General features: G+C 43.9%; 1 protein-coding gene across 1 annotated transcript; it reads left to right on the forward strand.

Moving 5' to 3' along the window:
* Window positions 1–222: 222 nt before the first annotated feature.
* On the forward strand, window positions 223–15,398 carry LOC117417217 (alanine--glyoxylate aminotransferase). Its single transcript, XM_034029200.3, has 11 exons — window positions 223–603; window positions 2,832–3,024; window positions 3,690–3,754; window positions 4,102–4,202; window positions 4,612–4,682; window positions 5,629–5,713; window positions 6,236–6,331; window positions 12,676–12,745; window positions 12,898–12,993; window positions 13,894–14,022; window positions 15,037–15,398. Exons 1-11 carry the CDS (start codon window positions 445–447, stop codon window positions 15,142–15,144), a joined length of 1,173 nt encoding a protein of 390 aa, XP_033885091.2. The 5' UTR covers window positions 223–444; the 3' UTR covers window positions 15,145–15,398.
* Window positions 15,399–18,346: the final 2,948 nt, after the last annotated feature.

The following is an 18,346-nucleotide window of genomic DNA, read 5'->3' on the forward strand; positions in this document are numbered from 1 at the left end:
AAGAATGTGTGAGCTTGGACTGTGTTTTTTGTATGTTTGATTCAAGCTGACTGGTTAATTTGTAGGGGTTTTCTAGTTCGTCATTTTTTGATATCGCCTATTGACATAGTAGAAGCATTATAAGCAGGGTTAATATTTCTTTATTTACCAGGACTCCAGTCCAAAAGGTCACAGCAAAAGAGTATGTTTTTGTTTCAATTAGGGATTGTTTTTCCTTTTGCCCAAGATCAATGTGCTGGAGGTTAGGGACCTGTTTATTTAAATTGTTGTCTTTTCAGTTATTTTTTATAAAACCGTTTGCAGTCTGGGAGTTAGCACACAGTGAGGCCCCAGAGAGGAGCAGTTACAAAGCATGCAGAGGGCTTTGATTTGCAGAGGTGCACTTTTGGTACAGCAGGTAACACTGAAAAGCTCCCTGACTACTCAGATTTCGTCTATCGTGCCATGTCCTCCCTTACTGTCCCAGCACCTGCCTCTCTACTCCTGCCCCTGAAAGTCCCCGACCGTCTCTTGTTAGGACCTGGACCCTCCAATGTCCCTCCGCGTATCCTGTCTGCAGGAGGGAGACCCATAATTGGACACATGCACAAGGAAATGTTTGAGGTAAGGAAATAGAAGAGGTTACTGCTTATACTATAGGTAGTACCTATGCTTCAATGCTAAAGTTCCTTAAATGATTTATAGAACTCTATCTTCAAAATGATGAATGAATGAGAATATTCAATTTTTATTATCTTGCGTGGGTAAACTTCTTGTGTATTGAACGGTATTGGATGTATTTGTATTAATGATTAATCGGTAAGTAACTACAGTACTTGAGGACTTGATCAATCAACAGTATACATGGTTGGAACACTGCAATTTTAAAAGAATAGACTTACAAAGAATTGTCTTACATAAAAGAATGCAAGCATTTCTTAGGGCCTGTCTATTTGCAGTAGAGTGTGTGGCTTAGGTGTGGTCCTAAAACTTGCTGCATCTAAATTTAAGGACACAGCTGGAAATTAAGTGAAGATTGACTTAGGATGGAGAGAAGGAGAAACTTCTTCACACAGAGAGGGGTGAGGGTAAGGACTGGGCTAACTAGTCATGTTGCTGAGGCAATCATTTGGATCCTTTAAGAGCTAACTTTACTGTTCTGAGATCAATCAGCTAGGAACCGGACAAGCTTAGATTGGCCGAATGGCCTCCTCTCGTTCATACATTTTATTATATTCTTATGTAATGTGCTGGCTTTGCCAGGATTAAAATGACAAATACAAGTCTTAAACTTAAAACAAGAAAGTGTTTATTCTGCAAGTTCTGAAAATTCCTTGGTTATGACCCCTGGGAGGTAGGTAGTGGTTCAGTGATTACAGTGGTCTAGTGACCTGTTTATCAAAGGAAAGGGACTGAGAGGGAGGCAGTGCTGTCTAGAGGTTATCGAAGGAACCTGGAAGGAGGCAGTGTGGTTTAGTGGTTAAAGGCGAGGTCCTGAGAATAAGTGTACTCTCATGGGTAGAACTGAGCATGTGAAAGCAAGAGGAGGGACTGCAAAGAAGATCATGTTACTAGCGGTTAATACTGAAGAACGGGGAGGAAGGCAGCATGGTGGAGTATCATGGTTAGAGTTCATGTAAAAGGAAGGGGTTAGACCTGAAGGACTGATTGGTGGCTAACACTTCAATCGTGAATGCAGGAGACACCTCCCTTAACCTTCACCCAGCTTCAAACATGCGGCTACATTCAGTGACTGGAGGTGCTAGACAATTTTACGTAAAACTATTTTTGTGTTTTCTTTTCTAAAATATGATATTTATTCTTATTTCCTCTTTATTATTTGTAGTATTATTCATCTTTATCACAGTTAGCTGGTAACGATGGCCATTTCCTATATCTAAGAGATAGCTAAAGATAAACAGGAATAGAAGGAAATACACACATTGGCTTCTTAGTATATTTTTTGTAGTACAAAAACATCACAAGCTACTATAGATACAACAATATTTGTGTGCTTAAAAGAACACGTTTAGTTTTCTTTATTCACGTGCATGCATGTTCATCTTAGCATATTAATCGAATATTATATCACTGCTTAGTAACCCTGACTTTTGGATCAAAGACTCCCCATTTGTTTATTTCTCCTCTTTACCACATATACCACATACTTGCAAAAAAGAGTTCCCTGCCTAACCAGGTAGATGTTTGCCGTGCATTTTGCTGTACATTACTTCTGCTATTAAAAGCACTGTCGCAGCATCAGTCTTATACTGGTGAAACCACAAGGAAACAGAAGATGCACGAGGAATACACATGGAGTACTGTAGATATTCCATAAATGAGGAATCTGCTTAGCAAAGCAGCATCATTCATTCTGTCATTGGATTTGAATGAATGCAAGATAGGCTCCAAAATGAGATCTGGTAACATTTGCAGAGTATGTAAATGTTATTCGATGCAAGATTTCTCAACACTAGTATATACAACTATATATATATGATTATCACTTATTGCATACAAGATATGACCAACATTTTTTTTTGCAATTATTTCATCTGATTTAGAGCCTTATATGAGCTGTAGCAATGCAATACCTGTTTAATTGAAACTTCTGATATTTGTTTGATTTTCACAAGAGTGTTGTTTATATTAAATAGCTTATCTATTGAACACAATGGATGTGAAGTACCTACTTTTTGTGCACAATTTCCATGCAATCCACTGGACACATTGTAGTGTAGGTTGAGTGATGTCACAATCTATGTCTTTACCAGTCTGTCTCTTATTGTACTGCACAATAATTTGTGTCTGATTTCTAACAGCTGATCGTGTACAGTGTTTATTTCTTGTAGATAATGGATGACATTAAAAAGGGAATCCAGTATGCCTTCCAAACAAAGAACGAGCTGACGATGGCGATCAGTGGCTCTGGCCACGTTGCCATGGAGGCGGCGCTGTATAACGCGGTGGAGCGAGGGGAAACCGTCCTGATGGGAGTCAACGGCATCTGGGGAGAGAGGGCAGCGGACATCTCTGAGAGAATGGGTACCCTGCTTTGTACTCCTGCCATAACTTCACCCAGTCAACCAAATTCCAGCCAAATACCTGCACTGCACATGACCAACAGCTTCATTCTGACATCACCCACCCTGTTTTAACCGCTCATATTTTACCAATGCAGCATTTCAAATATTGAAGACTCTTTATGTAAAACTAACTATTCCTGGAGTAGGTGTACATTTGGAATAGTGTCTGCATTTGCTTATTCATAAAATGGCATTTAAAATCAGTCACCCAAACCAGTGACAGATGTGCCCACTGGAATGCAGGACCCGTGTTAATGGTTTAGTATGCTGTGCTATTATGAAATAGAAATAAACACTCACCTGATACTTACCCAGTCACTGAACTGTCTTGAAAAAGAAAGAAAACACTGTGTGCATCTGAGGGAGGCTGTGTGGTCCAGTGGTTAAAGAAAAGGACTTGTAACCAGGAGGTCCCCGGTTCAAATCCCACCTCAGCCACTGACTCATTGTGTGACCCTGAGCAAGTCACTTAACCTCCTTGTGCTCCGTCTTTCGGGTGAGACGTAATTGTAAGTGACTCTGCAGCTGATGCATAGTTCACACACCCTACTCTCTGTAAGTCGCCTTGGATAAAGGCGTCTGCTAAATAAACAAATAATAACCTTGTTTATCTGGATTCCACAGGTGCAGATGCTAAAAGAATAGTCAAACCACCTGGTGAATGTTTCACCCTCCAAGAAATTGAACAGGTAAAGTTTTATTTTACTTTATCTACATTTTGCCTGTATGTATACATTTGTAATAACTCACAACTTGTTGATTAAATAAACAACCAACGTTATTCCACACGCCAGCTTGAGTAGATACAGCAAAAGCACTCAAGAACTCTCTGAACTACGAAAAACTGCTCCCCCCAGTGGTGCATGGATAATTCTATACAAGTAGTGTTTGGTGACACGACACATTCAGTTGTTCTATGAAAATGAAAGAACAGTGTTACGTTTGTCTTTTTTAAAGCACATTCTAGTTATTAAATCAAGTTTTGTGTTCTGACAGTGTAAGTGCTCATTACTTACTATGTGTCTTCTTGCTGCAGGCCTTGTCAGAACACAAGCCAGTGCTGTTTTTCATCACACATGGAGAGTCTTCGACTGGAATAGCACATCCCCTGGACGGACTAGGAGCCCTGTGTCACAAGTGAGTTGGCTTGGATGAAAAAGCCATTTATGAATTAATAATTGTGTAGTCATGTAGCACTAGCTCCAGGTAACTAATCCTGCATGATGAATGAAACAGGAACTAATGACCTTCCAAAAATATCAAGCATAGGAAACCTGAAATAAGATGCTCACCTAGAAATGATATATAATAACTGAGAGGGAGTGTGTCCTAGTGCATGCTAGGGCTGAGGACAGGCAGTATGGCAGATGTATTGGGAGACAGAATGGCCTAGTGGTGAGGGTTGGTGACAGGGAAAGCTATGTGACCCAGTGATCAGTTGGGCTGATGGCTTGCCTTGGGTTTAAATCTAAGGATAAAGATTCTGTGCTGCTTGATCCCCTGGCTCAGCTGAAGCTTGACTTTTGTTTCTTCTTTTCTCTCCCAGGTATAACTGTTTACTTCTAGTAGATTCTGTGGCTTCTCTAGGTGGAGCCCCCATATACATGGACAAACAAGGTATGCCAGCTTCACTGCCTGTCCACCTGCCCATTGTGGTGTTTGTGTACACATGAAGTGGAAACAGAAAGAGTACAGAAGCCCATTGTTTGCATATATATATATATATATATATATATATATATATATATATATATATATATATATATATATATATATATATATATATCTTAGAGGTCGGCACAGGAACTCGAAAACCCGGAATGCTTTATCTACAGTTATTGCACAGATATAGTTTCTTACCAGAAAGATAAAATAAGTAGCCCTTATTTAAAAATAAATAACCAAATGAATAAAATAATGTGGAGCACGTTAAGTAAGTGTGCTTCCTCCTTTTGATTGAAATATTTCCTTGGCAGCGTTTGCAAATTCCATTTTCTCCTTCTTGACAAAGAAATTCCACCCAATGCTTTGCTTGGATGCCATTGTTATTTATTCACAAGACAGGATTTAGTGATCAGGAACGGCACTTTATTACAGCCAAACAGACACACATCTCTTTTACGACTGCCATAAAAATCCAGCTGGCTCAGTACAATAGCTATTGTGACAGTCCATAATGTAATAGCGGTGCTGTACGACTGCATTAGTTTAAAACTGAACAGAGCAGCCATGTTAACAACAACAACAACAGCGGAATATGGCCAATATATGTTGCAAAGAACTCTGCAGCATGAAGCACATTTAACATTAATAACTATATTAAATAATAGATTTGATGGTTCAGGGTAAATTGATTATGTTTATAATGGATGAAGCCAAAATAAGTGAATAGCATTTCCAGATGATCCTTTTTACATTCATGTTTTTAAATCATTTTTTAAATTACCGGTATTGTTACATTTTTATCACATACTATGTTATAAGTTTTAGTCATTCACAGTTGTCTTAAAAATGTCTATCCTGTTTTGTTTTTTTAATGACTCTCTCTTTTCCACCCCTGCAGAGATTGACATTCTGTACTCTGGATCTCAGAAGGTCCTTAACGCTCCCCCTGGTACAGCTCCCATCTCCTTCAGTGAGAGGGCAAAGTAAGGGGGGCCAGGGAGGGTCTCAATAGCTCTTTAGAATGCCATCATCACACTCTGAGTTTAAGATAATGCCCAGCAAAGCAACATCAAAATACAATGATTGCTATAAATATATTTCTTTACAATTGTAAATTATATGTATGAACTTTGCTCTTCAGCAAACATATATTTCAGGATACCAATGATTCAAAGGGTTTTGGGGAAGCATGTTTTTGCATACATTATTAATGAGTCATTTAGCAGACACTTTTATCCAAAGCAACTTACAGAGACCAGGGGGGTAAACTATGCATCACATACAATAGGTTTTAATACAAACTAACAGACTCCATTAAACAACACATTTGCAGATGCAAGACTCTCAGTTGATTCAAGACATTACTAGATGAGTTTATTTACAGAAAAGGATGAAGGGAGCTGCATAAAAATAAAATACAAATTGAATTTAAACTAAAAGCACTTTCTGGGCCTGTTGGCTTTTTTTCGGTTGAAGAACATCTTCTGCTCTTATCTCCTCTCCAGACAGAAGATCTTTAGTCGGAAAACAAAGCCTGTTTCATTCTATCTGGACATGAGCTGGCTGGCCAATTACTGGGGTTGTGATGGAAAACCCCGTGTGTAAGATTTGAAATCTTTCTTTACTTTCATAGCTGTCTTTGCACAGATGTAGGCAATGCAAACTCTTATGCATTTGTATCTGCACTACTGACTTAACATTGCTACAAAATACTGTCACATAAATTGGTACTGGGAAAAATACTTTTGTTTATGAGGTACTTGGAAAGAATAAAATGTAGCAGTTTAACAGTTTTAATGGTAAAGATTGTTAAGAATGTCAAATGAACTGTGTCTCATATGGGTTCCCTTTCAATTCGAAGATGCCTGCCAAACCATACTTTTGGGATATGCCTGCTTGTCAGGTATTTGCTGAGCACTTTATATCAAAGCTGCCGATAGGCCCCTCTGTGGAGTGACGTCCTCGGTCCCGCCTCCTGAGGCATTAAATAATCACTGTACGGAGATTTATTACTCAGTCTCTTTTGTCTTTCACAAATAGGTAGGTAAGGTGAGTATAATACTAACCTCTTCCTGTTGTGTGACTGACTCTTTTAGAGGTCTTTCTATTGAGTTCCCTTGCAATTTACTGCTGGAAGTAGGCTTGCCACTTCCCCGGAATCAGAAACTCGGCAGCTGAAGGCAGAGCTAATGTTACGGAACTGCGTTTCGTTTAAATAAATAAATAAATAATAATAACAACCTCGTGCTTCCTCCATTAGGCCCGATATCTGGCTCTGTTGTTGAGTAGACAAGCACAGATCCACTCACCCATATAGCGGTGAGTAGGTAAGTAAAAAAAAAAATGTTTTTCTCTTTTTTCTGTCGCTCATTTCTCCCTTCTCCAGGCCTGCAGGCTGTGCCACCCCGCTGCAAGCTACGTGCTGCACCGGCTGTGTGCTGCACACGGTCCAGACGCCATCTTCAGTACTCTACTCCACTGCAAGCTTCACGCTGCACTGGTTGTGTGACTGCACTGCAACTATCTGTCTGCTATGTTCCACACTGTTGCAAGCTATGCCATGTTCCTGGTTATGTGACTGCAAGCAGCCCAGACACAGACACACAGCCCAGTACCTCGGGTCCTCGGTGCCTCAGAGCCTCGGTGCCTCGACGCCTCAGTGACTCGGCGCCCTTGGTGTTCAAGTTCTTTCCAACATCGGTGGCTTTGTGCCTCGGTGCTCCATAGCCTCGGTACCTCTGCTTCGGCATCCTCGGTGCCTTGAGAGCTACACGCCTCTACGCTTCGACGCCTCAAGGCCTTTCAAGCCATGTGTAGTGGCACCTTAGGTGCCACGCTGCCCCAAAGCCTCGGTACCTCGGTGCTTTGACACCCTCAGTATTTCGAGGACTCCACGCCTCTGCCACTCAATGCCTTTGAGGCTTTTAAGCCCTGTACATCGGCGCCCTCGGTGGCCTTAGTGCCCCTGTGCTCCATAGCCTCGGTGCCTCGGTGTTTTGGCATCCTCGGTACCTCGAGAGCTACTCACCTCAGCTCTTCGACGCCTTGAGGCCTTTCGAGTCCTGTGCAGAGGCGCCTTCGGTGCCACACTGCCCCAGAGCCTCGATGCCTCGAGGATGATACGCCTCGGCGCTTTGACGCCTTCTAGGCTTGTAACCTCTGTGCATCGGTGCCTTCGGTGCCACGCTGCCCCAGAGCCTCGGTACCTCAGTGCTTCGGCACTCGACACCTGTGATGCTCCACAGCTCCCTACAGCAGTGTCCTCTGTGTTTTTCAGCACCCTCGACCCCAGTACCCCAGAGCCTTGTGCTTTGACACCCTCGGTGCCCCAGGGCTTCAACGCTTCAGTTCATCGACACCCTCGGTCCAAAATAATACATTGCACCAACACACTTGAGGGTTTCGGTGCCTCGGTGTTTATAGCCTTGACGCCTCGGTGCTTCGGCCCCGTCGATGCTCCAGAGATTCGATGCCTCAACGCTTCGGCATTTTGGTGTTTGTCGGCTCCAATGTCCAATTTTCACCCGTGCATGTCCTGCAGGCAGAATCTGCCCCCGCAGAACAAACACACCCTGTGTGTCAAGTGCCTGGGCATAAATCTCGCCTCTGCTGCCTTAGCAGACAAGACGTTCTGCTCTATTTGTGCCGGATCCAAGGAGAAAACCTTGCAAAACAGAATGCCGCAGTTCACAGGCACCCTTGCGGCTAGCCTGGGAGAGCTGTCTTCGGCCTAGGGATCCTAGGCCTCCCCCCGCCACCAGCCCTCGAGCCTGGTGCATAGTATACCTTGCGCACAGGCTTCAGCCAGTTTGTCCTGCAACTGCTCTAGATCCCTGTGACAAGCAGGCTATAGTGGTGACGTCAGACCCGGAAGAAACACACAGTACTGCGAAGTGAAATGTGCGTTGCGTTTAATAATGAACAAAAAGGTTTGAAACAAAAACAGCACACGGCACTTGCGGCCAAAATAAATAGACAAACAAAACAGACTAACACTTAAACGAACAGTGGACTAACAGACAAACACGGTGAGTCAAAACAAATAATTATTCTTTTAGTTTCTTTTACTCTCCCTCTGTCTCCCGTTCTCTACTCACCGAACACCCAACCCCGGGTGAGTTAAACTTGCATCTATAGATACTGTTGTGCCGGGATTCAATTACTAATGGCCTGCCCCAACCTCACCACCAGCGCCTGCCCCAGTGCAGACCCCAGCTTTGCTGTTGGTCACTCAGGGTTCAGAGCAGGTCGTGGTAATGAGCGAGGGGGGAACAGGACACGCTGTCTATAGTGGCTTCCTGGGATAAGGAGTCCTTCCCATGGGAAAAGAATCAAGACCCAGACTTGACCCAGGTAATGGTCCCCAGCTCTGAGGTTCGAGCTCGGTTTGGGCACTTATGGAACGAGCCGCAAACTTCCTCCAGATTCAGACCAGCGTAGACTTCGACCCCCCAGCCATTTCCAGTGTTCCCAGCAACACCAGGCCTCAGGGCCAAGTGTCTCTAAGAGCGCGGCCGCACTTGCCTCCATGGAAGGTGCAGAGGCGATAGGGCTGGCACAGTTCCCTCCAGTGGACTCCACCATAGCGGCCCTAGTGTGGCTGAAGCACAGGTGACCTTGCAAACACGGGTGGCTTGTTGACGGCCTACCTGGACGGCATGCTGCGCTCTGTTACCCTTCCCGAGCCGCTAGCTTCAGAGCTACGTGCAGTCTCGGGCACTTTACTGCAGATCTTTGGGTTCCAAGGGCAAGCCCTGGGCAGAAGCCTGGCAGGCTTAGTGGTGGCGCGCAGACCAGAGTCCTGAATGCGGACAAGTCCGCCTTACTGGCCATACTTTTGGGCCAGCGGTAGAGGAGATCCTGCAATTCTCTCACAGACTATAGTTACCTGGACTATTCTGATCCCTACGGCGTCATGGGGCGACCTGAAGAACAGCCTCCAGGCCTCCGCGGCAAGGAGTCGTCAGCAAGGACGGGGAAACGCCAAAAGTGGGGCCCCAGCGTACCAGCACCCAGGGAGACAGTTCCGGCAGAACTGCTCCAGACAGCCTCTGCCCCAGCCTCAGCAGCCCCAGCAGGGGCCCTAAAGGGTTGCGGCCTCAGACCTACCCGTTTACACAACACCATCTGCAATACTGGCGCAATTGCACCTCAGACTCCTGGGTACTCGCCACCATACACACCGGCTACGCACTGCAATTCCACTCGGAACCCTCTCCAGGTCTTGGCCCTCAAACAAGAGGTAGAAACACTACTTCAAAAACAAGCCATTCATGTCGTAGAACACACCTCTCACAGAGAGGAGTTCTACTCAAGGTACTTCTTGGTGCCAAAAAAGGACGGCGGCCTTTGGTCCATCCTAGACCTGAGACACCTCAATGGATTCTTGAGGGAGAGGAGGTTCCAGATGGTTACACATCGCCACATCTGTCCGGCCGGGGGACTGGTTTACAACAGTGGACCTGAAGGACGCCTATTTTCACGTTCCTATCCGTCCAGTGCACAGGAAGTGTCTCTGCTTCACCTTTTGGGGGAGCGTCTTAGAGTTTTCCGTGCTGCCATTCAGCCTCTCCTTAGCCCCCAGCACATTCTCAAAGGGCATGGATGCCATCCTAGCTCCCTTGCTGCTGCAAGGGATCAGGGTGATGAACTACCTGGACGACTGGTTAATTTGTTCCCAGTCCCAGGAGGGAGCAATGGCCCACACAGCGATTGTGACGGACCATCTGTCGAGGCTGGGTCTCACCCTCAACAATGTGAAAAGTCAATTAATACCAATGCGGAGTATGGTCTACTTGGGTCTCCAGCTGGATTCCCTCATGATACGAGCCTACCTGTTGGAGTAGCTGCCATTCGCAACTGTCTGGCCCTGTTTCAACTAGAGTCCACAGTACAATTGGTGTTGTGCCAGAAATTACTGGGTCTGATGGCTGCAGCTTCGTCAGCCATCCAACTGGGGTTACTTCACATGCATCCACTTCAAGCATGGCTCAATGCTTTTGGCTACACCCTAAGTGCAACAGACACCGTTCGCTGACAGTGTCTTACCTATGCTGGAAAGTGCTACGCTGGTGGAGGCAAGCTCCTCAACTGAGCAAAGGTGTAAGGATGGGAGTGATTTACAACTGTCAAGTGGTGACGACAGACGTATCCAACTCCAGTTGGGGGGCGGTCTGAGCAGGCAGAAGAGTCTGTGAATCCAGGTAGGGTTTTTGGACATCACTGCACATAAACGCACTAGAGCTGAAAGAGGTTCACCTCATGCTGCAACATTTCCTCCCTGTGCTCCGCAGCCAACATGTCCTTGTCCGCACGGACAACGTGTCAGTAGTTGCGTACATGAACCACATGGGAGGACTTTGATCCCCAGGTTTACACTGCATAGCCTTTCGGCTACTGATCTGGGCATGGAGACACTTCCTGTCCCTCCAGGCTCCCAGGAGTGGTGAACTGGGCGGCGGACCTCCTCTCCAGGGAGGGTCCTCATTCGTCAGAATGGTGACTGCACCCTCAGGTGGTGCAGCGCATTTGGGAATGATTAGGGGAAGCCCAGGTCGATCTCTTTGCCACGGAGACGACCCATTGCCCATGTGGTTCTCCCTCCGCAGCTGCGGAGGTCCACTAGGCATCGACGCCATAGCGCACAAATGGCCCAAAGCGCTTTTGTACGCTTTCCCGCCTATACCGCTGCTCCCTGCCTTCCTCGAGAAGGTCAGGAGAGACGAGGCAACATTTCTCCTGGTGGCCTCCAGATGGCCCAGGAGAATCTGGTTTTGAAATCTCTGCCAGTTGCTATGAGGCCAGCCCTGGGAGATCCCGCTGCGCACGGATCTCCTCAGTCAGGCGAAAGGCAACCTGGCAGACTCCAGCTGTGGGTCTGGCCCCTGAACGGGACCATCTGTCCACCTTAGGGCTCTCAGACACAATAGTCAGTACACTGCAGAACACTAGGGTGTCTTCCACAAGAGCGTTGTATACCTACAAGTGGAAATATTTTCAAAATTGGTGCATGGCCAGAGTCCTTGATCCCTTGTATAGCCTTATAGTTAATTTACAGTTTCTGCAAGATCTGCTAGAGGTAGATAAATCAGCCATATCTGCTTGCCATGTTCCCATCGACTCAGTATCCCCGGGTGCTCATATACTGGCGACCTGTTTTTTAAAAGTTGCTCGGCGGTTACGTCCTCCTATAAAGGATGACCTCCCTGAATGGAGTCTAGATGTGGTAGTGGTGGCTCTCACTAATGCCCTGTTTGAGCCCATACATTCCATAGAGCTGAAGACAGCCTTTCTATTAACTATCAGCTCCGCTAAGCGGGTCAGTGAGCTACAGGCACTCTACCAGAGGTGTGGCTCTATCATGGGCCCTCTTTAGAGGTGCCTCGTTGACTGATATTTGTACTGCGGCTAGCTGGGCTACTCCGCATACACTTACCAGGTACTGCCGACTTAATGTTGTAGATCCCTCTATGCCTTCAATAGGCACTAGGGTCCTTGAGTTTGCACACTCACACCACCAACACTAGATGGCAGTAGCGAGATGTCCCTCATGTGCTGTACGCTCATTCTCCCTCGGGACGGCTTTGGTATACTTTCCCAAAAGTATGGTTTGGCGGTCATCTTCGAATTGAAAGGGAACGATAGGTTACAGATGTAACCCCGGTTTCCTGAATGAGAAGATGACCGCCAACTTTGTGAGGTAGCATCACTCGCATTCATGGGTTCAATGTAAAAGAGACTGAGATCTCCATGCAGTGACTATTTATTGCCTTGGGAGGCGGAACCGAGGACATCCCTCCATGGAGGGGCCTATCGGTAGCTTTGATATAAAATGCTCAGCAAATTCCTGACAAGCAGGCATATCCTAAAAGTGTGGTTTGGTGGTCATCTTCTCTTTCAGGGAACCGGGGTTACGTCCGTAATCTAGTTTCTTGTTGTCCTGCAGATACCACCACACTGGACCTGTCTCTGGATTATTTTCCCTCAGGGAGAGCCTCGCCATTCTAGCAGAGCAGGTGGGGGTGCTTATATATATATATATATATATATATATATATATATATATATAAACTGTATAGACAACACACAGATGCTGTGGGCTTATTTGTCAGTCTTGTGGTTCTTTGCTGTCAGTGACTGCTTGTTGTTTCTTACTGCACCGACCCAGGGCCTAGAGAACTATTGGAAGCACCATCAGGAAATGGCCCTCTATTTGCATCAGGGACTTGAGAAATTGGGTCTTAAACTCTTTGTGAAGGACAAGGTGAGTAGAGTGGAGACCCTGACCTGACCAGTATTAATGTTTCTTTGTAACAAATGGTGGTGATCACATGTGTAAGGCATGCAATTATAACAGGGGTAAATTAAAAATGAATTACTTCAGAACTCAGAGGAAGTGCATAAGATACTTAAAGTGTTTCCGTAAGATTTTGTTGTTGCTAGTGCTCATCCTCCCTCAGATAACCAATAGATAAAGAGGGGTTGGGCAACCTATTTACAATGCCTATATGTAAGACACACTTTTGTGTAAATGTGATGCTGCCACGAATGAGCCATTCTGAAAAACAGTTTTTACTGTAGTATTTTACCCCCGACCTCCCTAAATACATTTTATGCACTAATCATTGAAGAAGGATCATATATTCCTGAAGAACAAAAACACCTTGCACATTCGTGGCTACCTTGGTGTTACACCCTATTGACAGTGTTATGACGGGTATCTCTAGCCGTTGATTTCCGCTTGACCTGATCCATCTCTCTACACGTTCCATAGATTCTGAGATAAAGAGAGTATTTCCACCCACAAAACACATTGATTTCCTGCACTCCAACCCTGAAATAAATACAAAAAAGGAAAATAACAAAAAGAGATATACTGGGGTTCTATTACTATAAGACAGACTTATATGTTACTAATAAATACTAAACATCCCCTAAACACTATTTGCAATATTGTTGGAGCCATTTGGCTTAAGCACCATTTTCACTGCTCTCCCATCAATATGTAGCTGAAATGTTACAGTAAAAGAGCCCTTCTAGAGGTTAGAAGGGAAACTTTAGGCAGAAACATTGTGAAGTTAAACAATTACTTGGAGTTACTCACCAAAACTGAACGACTTGTTAGGTGTTATAATGAGTTTTGATATTTCTGTTTCCCTGCCAGGATGTGAGACTCCCGACAGTGACCACTATTGCTGTGCCTGAGGGCTATGACTGGAGGGATATCACAGCATACGTCATGAAGAACTATAGCATAGAGATTACTGGGGGGCTCGGCCCATCTGTAGGGATGGTGAGTATGGGGGACGTTTCAGGCAAGCATCGGTAAGATTTAACTTTGGGGCCTGAGCAAGGAGGGATTTCAGTGAAGAAGCCAGTATAAATATGACCACTAGGGATGCACCAGTAATTTCTTCCCCTGAAATCTCTGACAGAGAAATTACTGATGCACTCCCGTACCCCTGCATCAATACATTGGTGGATATGGAAACACTTGCCGATTGTTTTTAATTAATCCATACAGGAATGAGAATTTTTTTTAAATGGTCTTGGCACTAACCATTGTTTAATTCAATACCAGTAGGCTAAGACAAAATGTACTGCGTTCTGCAACATTTAACTATTTATGGTAAGGTATGCTGTATAAGATGCAGGAAGTGTCAATTGATTCCCTTCCCATTTTTTGCAAGGGCAGCTGTAATAAATCTGGTTTGCCTCTTTAAAGTGATTGTGGTTGACACCCTTTCTCCTGACCTCTTGTGCCTCTTCCAAAGCTCATTTTTAAAAAGTCTGCAAGATGGATACACTTGCCATTCATCTTGTACACTGGTGTTTCATAGCATCACTAATTCTGAACGTCTCTAAAGTGAACTACTGAAATACTTGACTGTGTAGAAATAATAAGCAGTGAGCACGGAACAAATGCTTAATATTTCTGTGCAGTACATCATATATTATAACTGTCTTTACCCTTATGCAAGTTTTCCATGGTATTTTTGCGCAGTATTGCTGCACTTTTACCATACTTTTTCCATGGTAATACCATGTATTAACCATCATTTACTCTGGTTTACCATGTAATATGTTTTACCATACCTCACTGTTCTTTACATTGCTTTGCTATGCTTTACTATGGTAAAATTTTATAAGGGTATTTCCATAAATAGTGTCATTTTTATAAATCAATGCATTTATGAAACATTCTTTCTAAATTAGATATGTGTAGTTGCAGCCCTACAGTGTGCAAGTCAAGTAGTTGAAGTGGAGGCTGCAGGGTTTATGAGTGCCCTGTGTGTTTCCCTTGCAGGTGCTGAGGGTTGGGCTGATGGGATACAACTGCACAAAGGCCAACGCTGACCTGGTGCTGCAGGCTCTGGGAGATGCACTGCAGCACTGCCACAAGAGCAAAGTGTAGCAGCCTGGACAAGCATGGCACACACAGGTGCTGCTTCAGCCACACTGACCCAATAAAGACAGTATCGTACACTGGGCATGGCGCTTTGTGTGTCCTGTCTTCTAGTAACAGGCCAAAGTGATTATGATGGACAGGTGCCTGGGCTCCCATCCCACTCAATTTTAAATTGACTTGCACGTTTAACAAGACATTGTTCATCTTTTTTTTTGGTAATCTTTGCAAAGAATAAAATCTAAAGAATTCTATGATTTTTATTAGATTTACTGTCATTTACTGTAATTGTGTTCAGCTGACAGATGCAGTTTAACCTGACCCAATAATAAACCTGGAACACATCTATTGATATTACAAGTACCATAGGATACAAGGTTTAAATTTACTACAATTACTACTTACTATGTGTCAAGTCATTTGACTTTTTTTTTCTTTTTTTCAGTAATAGAAGTACAATTTTTAGAAGAAATGACCCTGATAATATAGTATGTATTCTTGTTTGACAACCTTTCCAGCTGATATGATAGCTGGACAGCTCTACAAGAATATCACATGTTTTTACCTAAAAAAACAAAAACGATGCAAACAAGTACAGATCACAGTCTTTATAGCGCTGTATCTTTCTAAAGTATTGTAATATTTAAAGACTACTGTGGATGTGCTCCAGATATAAAGAGTAAATTGCTTGGTTTCCAAAGGCAGCCTAAAAGGGCCCTGCTGTACACTTGTAATGTGGCCCCTGAGTCCATTGAATTGAATGGAACGGTTCAGAGACAAACATCTTACCATTCAATTCAACAGACTGAGATACCAAATCATTACAGTGGTGCCTGAAGAACTGTGTATGGTCAGATGCTAGCGTACTTATGGAACAGTTTTTATATCATAGCTTTGGAACTATTATGTAGAGTGGTTGTTTTGCTGACCAGAATAAATACCTATGGAACCTTTTTGTCTAAAAGCCATATAAATAACCAGTGGATGTTGTTGCATTTGGACTGTACTGTGCTCCAATTATTTCCAGACAGACTAGAAAGGTAGTCAAACAAATGTACATACTACATTATTAAGGGGATTACCTTCTTTCTAATACTTGTCCTTGCAGTCTTTTCGAAACCAACGAACTAATTTTAATAAATGAGATACTTCAGGTATAATTAGTTATTATGACTGTAGAACCATTGGTTGGCCATCCTTGGCCTAGAAAAAAAGAAAGAACTGAATCTATTTAGCCCAGAACAAAGAAGAATTATGGGGGACAGCATTTAAGTCTTTAAAATTTTAAAAGGAGTTGACATATTTAACCCTAACCAATACTTTAAGCACAGCACAGAAACCACACATACATAATGTAGTATGCACAGAAACCAGGACGAGAGGACACAAAAATGAAGTGGAGACAGAATTAGGACAGAGGGAAGGAGACACAGAGAGTGGTGAGGGTTTGGAATGAGCTATTTAGTCATGTTGAGACAGAATCACTTGGATTCTTAAAGACCCAACTTGACAGTTCTGAGATCAATCAACTGCTAGGAACCGGATGAGCTTAGATGGGCCGAATAGTCTCCTTTTCTTATGTTCATCCTTGTGCCAGGCAAAACAAACCATGGTGTCTGTGCAGACACAACACAACAGTTCCACGAGCTGGCAACTCCACGCTATAAACAACTAAAGGGTTTTGACAATCCCAGAATACATGCTGTTATCTTAAATGTCATCTACAAACAAATTTAAGAACTTCTCGTTACTCATTGTTAGAAGTATGCAGTCAAGCTCTGATTCGATTCTGATCTCGTTCTGAAGCAAGATCGGAGCAGGATTGGAACTTTAGCTAAAACTGAGCTCAGGATCGGCGCTGGGCCTTTTAGTAAAACCCAACTGACAGAGAGCGAATGAATCTGAATCAACAATCTCTCTCTCGACCTGTGAGGGCACTGTACAACAAGAACTGCATTCCTCGTACTGAATGGTCGGGCAGTTCATTCCAGGGGCAGTTGGAAGCCAGCCATTCAGGAAGGGGGCGGTGTCACGGTACCAGGAGTCCACGCCCTAGTACGGTGAGTGAAGTGTCAGTCATGAATTGGAGGAGACGTGATTGAACTAGCGGACGTTGATTTAGGCTCAGTGTGCCTATTATTGAAAGAAAGACAGTTGTACCCTGCTGTCCTATTACAGGTGCCAAAGCCGCTGACATGGCTGTGCAAACCACAATGTGCTGCAAGGATGTGACAAACAATCTTGGGCAGTATTTTTTTCTGTTCAAACCATGGATCAATAACAGGTTAAATGAACAGTCTTTATGGCTTTAGAAAACTTTGGGGTGATGGACAACTGAAAAACATGGGTGCACACCGATGTGTAAGCAGCTGCCATGGACTAGCTTATGAAGCACAAATGCAAATGTTGCTCGGTGCCCCTTTCAAATTGTGAGGAGACGGACACAACAGGCTTATCCTCAAGCCTCAATGAAATGTGACAACCATGTGGTGGTCAACGTAGTAAAAGAACTTAACCATCTGATACCCCTCTGGTTAAACAGGATGTAAAAAAGTCACCAAGTCAGTACGTCACGTAATTTCTGGATGTTGTTCAAAAATGTACAAATATTACAGCACAGCTTGAAGGCAATTGTTCCTTACTCTTCCACACTCATAATACATCACCAAACTACACAAACTACTCAAGATGGACACCTACCTACATGGTTATTATGCTGGATATGCCTATTTTCTGTTCATCAGACTACAGGGCACATACTGGCACAGAAAAGATGGTAATCCAGAATGCAAAGTGAAGCAGCAATGATGGCAAAAGATGATTAACATGTTGTTGCCATGGTATCTCATTACTTATTAACATGCCCAACCCTTTCGAAGTTGAGGGCTGCATGCAACACCAGATGTTCAGTAGCCACTGTTTGCTAAAGGCCAATTTGACAGAAGTTTTAAACATCTGTCAAATCAAGCCTTGACTCTGAGGAACAGCGTAGTCACTACAGTGAATTTCACAATCAGGTCTTTTGCAGATATGAAAAAGAAAACTAGGAAAATCCAAACACATCAATATTGGGTTATTAATTGTTTTCTACAGAGCTCTGACTATGGCAAAATCATGTGAAGATGTTATCATGAAGACTGCACCAACAACACCATGAAGATGGGACAATGTGGAAAACCCAGAAGGCTGATCTCACATGCTTAAGGGGAGA

Source organism: Acipenser ruthenus, chromosome 12 (assembly GCF_902713425.1).
Source record: "Acipenser ruthenus chromosome 12, fAciRut3.2 maternal haplotype, whole genome shotgun sequence".
Lineage (NCBI taxonomy): Eukaryota > Metazoa > Chordata > Actinopteri > Acipenseriformes > Acipenseridae > Acipenser > Acipenser ruthenus.

Bases quoted from the DNA above. Each gene is read 5' to 3' on its own strand.
- LOC117417217 (XM_034029200.3), top strand. From the start codon at position 445: ATGTCCTCCCTTACTGTCCCAGCACCTGCCTCTCTACTCCTGCCCCTG. The intron at 4,203-4,611 runs GTGAGTTGGCTT...TTTCTCTCCCAG, and splicing joins CTAGGAGCCCTGTGTCACAA to GTATAACTGTTTACTTCTAG. The intron at 12,746-12,897 runs GTGGGGGTGCTT...GCACCGACCCAG, and splicing joins TCGCCATTCTAGCAGAGCAG to GGCCTAGAGAACTATTGGAA.